The sequence below is a fragment of the Camelus dromedarius genome, chromosome 29, assembly GCF_036321535.1.
Source record: "Camelus dromedarius isolate mCamDro1 chromosome 29, mCamDro1.pat, whole genome shotgun sequence".
Taxonomy (NCBI): Eukaryota; Metazoa; Chordata; class Mammalia; order Artiodactyla; family Camelidae; genus Camelus; species Camelus dromedarius.
Window position 1 is genome coordinate 16652850 of NC_087464.1, and position 6658 is coordinate 16659507.

Sequence of the window (6658 nt, forward strand, 5' to 3'; positions counted from 1 at the left end):
GAGGCGCAATCAACCCAGCTTCCTGCCTGCCCCCGTTACTTCCGGTTCCGCTCCTGGCTTCCGGTGCTGAAGCGTTTTGGGTTATTGAGGGCTGTTTTTGTCGACATGGCTGTTGCTCTGAACCTCTTGCTGGGCGGGCGTGTACGTGCAGCGGTCGCTCGCTGTGGGTTCGCGACCCGAGGGGTGGCGAGCCCAGGCTCTATCGGCCGCGAGCCGGACCCCGATTCTGACTGGGAGCCGGAGGAGCGGGAGCTGCAGGAGGTGGAGAGGTACCAGCTCCTTCCCGGGCCCTCAGCCTGAAACAAGGCCTCGTACCCCGGCGCCCCAGGCCTCACCCTCTTGGCCCATAGGCGTTCTGCCGTGGCGTCCGCAGCGGCCCTTATTTCTCACCCGTTGTCAGGGGCGCAGAGTGTTAGCTCCCTTGGGACCACGGGTCCCTTCACCAGTGACGTATTTCATCGCCCGCTTAGAGAATTCGGCAGCAGCTTGTGGACTGCTGTTGTTCTAGGTGTTAGACTTACGGGGCGGTGTACTGAGCAAATCTGGGCTGGCTTATATGGCCAGGTTGCCCTTGCAAAGAGATGCGGGTTGGGCGCCCTGTGTTTAGCCCAAGGCTCTTAAACTACCCATCTAGCTTCCACGCATGGCTGCTGCCATTGGTTCTCTCCCCTAGAGCCCTGAAACGACAGAAAAAAGCCATCCGGTTCCAGAAAATTCGAAGGCAAATGGAGGTGCCAGGTGCCCCGCCCAGGACCCTGACGTGGGAAGCCATGGAGCAGATCCGGTAAGACTCTTGGTAGTTCGGATCTGCTGTGATGAGAAGTGAATGATATTGGGGCCTAAAACGCTGTTTTTATATCTTTTACTTTTTAGTATTTAAGATTTCTAACAGAAAAGTGAAATAAAACGAACTTCACTAAGACCCTCATCTAGGTTTAATAGTTTTTAACTTTCTGACATGGTTCATTTTTGCTGAAATTTTTAAATAGTAAATTGCAGGCGTCACAACATTTAACTCCTTTAAAGTAGATCATGACGTTCTTGACTAAGTTCCAGGGATGGAGCTTCCATGGTTTCATTTCTCTGAAGGGAGGATCCATATATTAGAAAAGAGATCCTTTTTTAAATGTGAAGTTTTTTGTTTTGAATAGGTAATATATTACATATGGCTCAAAATTAGAACAGTATAACATGACATGTATTAAGAAGTATTAATCCCACCCAATCTCCTCTGGAGACTATTTTAAATAAAGTTTTCTGTGTCATTTTCTAGGTTTCCTTATGCAAATACAAACAAGCAAGTATGAATATAAAATTTTATTTTCACTTCCTTGATCACAAACAGTGTAATACTATGCTGTTCTGCACTTTGTTTACTTAACATATTTTTACACTTCCCGAGAGAGCTCCTCATTCTTTTTTGTAGATGCACAGTAAACTGTAGTTTATTTTACCAGTCTTTTATGGTGGACACTTGGGTTGTTTCCACCCACGTGCTGTAACAAGTAGTGCTCTAGTGCATAACTTTGTATACACAGCATTTCACATATCTGTCAGAAGTCTTTGTACATTTCCAGAAGTAGGGTTGCTGAATCTAAGAGCAAATGGATTTGCCATTTGATAAATATTGCTAAGTAGCCCTCCATAGGTCATGTACCATTTTTCCATTCCCATTAGAATGACTCTGGAATTGAGACTTAGAGTAAAGGGGATTCTGAGAGCTGATCAAGATTTTATGAGGCTGTAGCACCTTTGTCCTGTCAGCTTCCTCTCCTGTCTTGGATACCAGCTTTTTCAACGCTTACATCTTCCTACTTATCACCTCCCCTTTTGTGATCAATATAAATATCATTTTATGACAAAGAAAAAAAAACAGACCATTAGGTAAGAACCGTTTAAAGTTTCTTGGTCTTCCTCCTTACCTTCCATTCCCATTACCTTACACTTTATTCACATCTCAGGGGAAGTGGTAGCTCTTCACTAGTCTAGAACCAATCCTCTGGGTTCTCTAGGTCAGATCCCTACCTAATTGATGACTGCCTCCATTTCAACACCACTGAACTGAGCCTCAATAGGAAAATTTGCTCATGGCATTCTGCCACTTAAAATCCTTTCTTCACTGTTGCTTTGGGATAAACTCCAGAATCACTAAGCATGATACAATCTTGCTCCTTCTCACACTGTCACACAAGTTGAGCTGTTCCCAACAAAGGTGATGTACATTTTGTATTTCACATGCTTCTCACTCTGCCATTATTACCTTTGCTCTTCTTCCTCCCCACTCCCCTCTGCCAGCTTATTAAGGCTCAGCCTTTCAGACCAGCTCTAGCACAGACTTCCTGAAGCAATTCCTGGGCCACACTGCAAGTGTTGTGATAGCCTGTCCCTGGGTCTCTGAGTGCTCTCACAGCATCCTCTGCTGTGACACTTGTCATAGTGTTCTTACCTGTCTCCACCACCAGATTGTATGTTCTTTGAAGAGAAGGACAGTCTTCATGCATCCCCAGGTTTTAACTGGGGCCTGGTATGCAGTGGGAGGTGGTCAGCTGATATGAAATAAAGTTACTTGAGTGGCTGAGTATTGTCAGTGCACAGAAATGGAACACAGCCATTTAGTAGCACAAAATAGAGACTATGTTTGCAGTTTTTCCAAGCCCTCTTTCCATGTATTTATTGCTAGTATTATCAGTTAACTATCTTGATAGGAGACTTCACAGATTGAAAACCTGTTTCTTTTTTTCTTAGGTATTTACATAAGGAATTTGCAGAGTCCTGGTCAGTTCCAAGATTGGCTGAAGGCTTTGAGGTCAGCACCGATGTGATTAGAAGGGTTTTAAAAAGCAAGTTTGTACCCACATTGGAACAAAAACTGAAGCAGGATCAAAAAGTCCTTAAGAAAGTTAGGCTTGCCCCCTCGCTCCGGCAGCTCCCAGGCTCTGGGGTTACCTTGAAACCACTTTCTGCAGGCCATTCTGTATCAGGCTCTTTGCTGATGCCGGGGGATGAAGTCTCATCCAAAGGCCATGTTCACATCACAGCATTGAGAGTGATCAAATCGAACACTCACAGTACAAATACACCAAGGAGACAGAAGGGAAGGAATAAAGGAATCCAGGGCCTGGAGGAGGAGAGCTTCATGCCTGTTACTGAAGCCCTAGGTCATCTGAGAGAGCTGCAGAAGTACTCCACCAATGATTGTGAGGGCACCAGGGCAACTGACTGTGATGGATGGCCGAGTGACAAGAAGCTGGAAGAGTTGAAGGCAGGGGAGCCAGATGACCAGAACTTTAGCAACAAAGTAGTACAAAGGGGGCGAGAGTTCTTTGACAGCAATGGGAACTTCCTGTACAGAATTTGAGCGGAACCTGGCTTGTGGTGATGCTTCTCGAAACACAGCTGAGCAAGTATATTTGGATCTGCCTGGATTTCTGTGGATGGATTATCCACCTTGGAATGGGGGGAAATGATGAGCCTGGAATGTGAGATGAAAGCTGCTTAGATCTGAACCTGACAAAGGGGAGAGAACTTCACAGAGCACATATGTATGGAAGAAGGGTGAGTGACTGGCTGGGTGGATTCCAGCCTCCTGGATCACTGCTCCTAGTCTGACCTGTGTGGATCTTCAGGATTTACCCTTCTTTCCTGGGCTCTTTGTTGAAACCAGCCTGTGTTGTGTTGCATGTGTTGTTAGGAGTTTTTGTGATACTTTCAGTATATGTTTGGGAGGAAATGAAAAATTTGCATTTTCACCTCATTTACTTTTTGATTAATGAACTCTTTAACAGTTCTGGAACTGCTTAGTCCATTGGTTGATTTCATTATGTGCGAAATAAAGTAAAATGTAGCAGTCTGTGTTGATTGGTGCTTTCTGGGTTTGGGAGGGTTTCCCTGTGAAGGGAAGGGAAGAGGCAAAGGGTCCCTTGTCTAAATATTGGGAGAGAGATGGGGCTAGAGGAACCCCCAACAAAGAGCTCTGTGCAGATCAGTCCTACTCAGTGATGGATTTTTTTTTCTATTAAAAAAAAAAAAAAGCTGAAGTAGAGTTGATTTTTAATGTTTCAGGTGTACAGCAAAATGATGCAGTTATATATAAATCTATTCTTTTTCAGATTCTTTTCCATTATAGGTTATTATAAGATACTGAATATAATTCCCTGTTCTATATTATACAGCAGGCTCAGTGATGGATTTTGACAGCTAAAAACTGGATATTAGGCCTTCCCTAAACACCCAATCTAAAGTGGCTACTCTGAGGAGGTGGGTATAGCTCAGTGGTAGAGCACATGCTTAGTTAGCATGCACATGATCTTGGGTTCAATCCCCAGTACTTCGTTAAAAAAAGTAGCTCCTCTTTTAGTTGCTAGGGCTCTGAAAGAGATTGGGGTATGGGGGTTTGACAAAACAAAAGAAAAACATGCAAAACAAGCAAAGACTTAAGGGCTCTCAACATAATCTCTAGCCACTTCTAAAAGGTTAAGTATCTTACAGTTTTTATCAGATTTTTACAAAGGTATTGTGATTTGCACAAGAACAGCTGCTAGGCCCCCTTTTACAAATAAGGAGCTGGTCTCAGGTTTTTGGATATGCCCAAGACCACACAGCTGCAAGTGAGTGACAGCACTGAGACTGCGGGACTTGAACTCAGTTCTGATTCTCTCTTTTTTTTTTTTTAATTGAGTTATAGTCAGTTTACAATGTCGTGTCAGGTCTGATTCTTAATTCAAGGCTTTTAAAATTCCAGAAATCTAGCACTGCCTGGCATAATTTCTGTTAATTTACTGATTGTTTTAGAAATACTTAACACTGGAAAGCGATTATCAATGGACCAATAGAATGAGACATGCAAGCAACATAAGAGTCCAATGACAGTTTTCAACGATGTCTCACTTTAACAATTTACCAACAAAAAATGGCTCAGAATTTGAATATATGAAGGATATTTAATGAAAACATTGATATTCCAACCCTGTCATTCCCTGTCTGTTCATGTATCTCACTGCTATTTCAAATGCTATTAATAGCAATTGCAACATCACTGATTACTGTTAACTTGAGTGTTCAGTAAAAATGGCAAGGCCCTATCATATGCCAATCAAAGTTAGAAAATCCACATTCTGGTAACAGCAGTGGACAGATAGGACCTTGTTATCCCTGCTCTGTCACTATCATGTAACAAACGTTTATCAGTATTTTTATGATTTTAAAAAAATGGTATTTTGCCATTAGAAACTTATAGGCATTTCGGAGGAGCAAGATGCTATTTGTTTAAACTTCCATTTATGACTCCTGCAAATTGTGCCCTTTCCCCAGGGGGCTATGGAAAATTAGAAGCTTTTATTGCAAGCTTGGATATGTTTTCCATTTGTCTCATCCCATACCATTCTAATGCTCACTAAGCTTAAATCTTTTTTTCCATTCTTGCAAATACTGGTCTTTTAAGGCTTTTGCATTTACTAATTCTTTGTCCCCAGATTTTCACTTGGCTTGCTCCTCGGTTCTTGTCATTCAGGTCTCAGGTCAATGTTGCTTTCTTAGGCCTTCCCTAATCACCCAGCTCCCTTCATGTTCTATCACCACACCTTGTTTAATTTTCCCCAGTATTTGAAATATATTACGACTGTATTATTTGTCATCACCCACCTTTCCCGCATTACAAGGTAGATCCCATGAGTGCAGGAGACCTGTCTGTGTTCATTGCTGTAGTTCCAGCTCTCAACATAGATTTCAATATTGGTTGGGTGAATGAAGAAATGAATAGGGAACTTGATACCTATCAGCTGGTCCACAATGGCAGAAAGCTGTGCATTTTACATTTGCCAGCCTACACATCCAGAACTCAGCCAGCAAGGCCTAAGCTTCCTGTAGGTCGACCTGTTCTTGTTCTGTCCTGTCCTGTCACTGTGTCTCAGATCCTAATCCACCAGCACTGAGGTGTTCTGGGGAACTGTCCCCACTCCCACCCCCACAGCCCCAGCCCAAGCTGGGAGGCTGGAAAGGGGGAGGGAATCATTCAGCCTGTGTTCCACTGGGCCAGGGTCTTAGGACCCCATAGTGCTCTGTCCCCAGGCAGTCCTGTTTTAGGACATGATGAAGGACTTTGACACCACACTGGATGAGGTGGAGCTGCACTTTGGGGACACAGGTGAAGCATCTGATGGAGGACGCAACAGATGACAAGGCAACATTGGACAAGACTGTGCCCAAGTTGGAGAGAAAGTGACTGGGTGGAATGGGCACCTCAGCAATCCTGGGGCCAAGCTCTAGAGGCTGCAAACTATAACAGAAGGGATTTAAGTCCCTCCACCCTTGAGGGTACATATGTCACTTATCTGCAAAGGGCCACTTCTACCTCTCTGTGCAGCTGAGATTCAAGCTAAGGAGGGGTGGGTAGGGGGAAGCTTAGTAAAAAATACCAGATGAGCTCTTGAACCCTAGTGTGAGCATAAGAGCTTTGTTTGTTTTTTGCTTAATCTATTACAGAAATTTTCAAACATTCAAAAGTAGAATATTGTAATGCAATGAACCGCTGTGTACCCATCACCCAGCTTTAACATTTAACAAATGGCCCATCTTTTTTCATTATCCTGCATACTTGCCCCACATCTCCCCCTGGCTTATTGTAAGGCAAAGCCAGACATCATATTATTTAACTGGTAAG

General features: G+C 43.5%; 1 protein-coding gene across 1 annotated transcript; it reads left to right on the forward strand.

The window, feature by feature from the left end:
- The first annotated feature begins 56 nt into the window (after positions 1-56).
- Positions 57-3850, forward strand: NGRN (neugrin, neurite outgrowth associated). Its single transcript, XM_010986762.3, has 3 exons — positions 57-269; positions 674-784; positions 2746-3850. The coding sequence occupies exons 1-3, from the start codon at positions 106-108 to the stop codon at positions 3356-3358; spliced, it is 888 nt and encodes a 295-aa protein (XP_010985064.1). The 5' UTR covers positions 57-105; the 3' UTR covers positions 3359-3850.
- The last annotated feature ends 2808 nt before the right edge of the window (positions 3851-6658 follow it).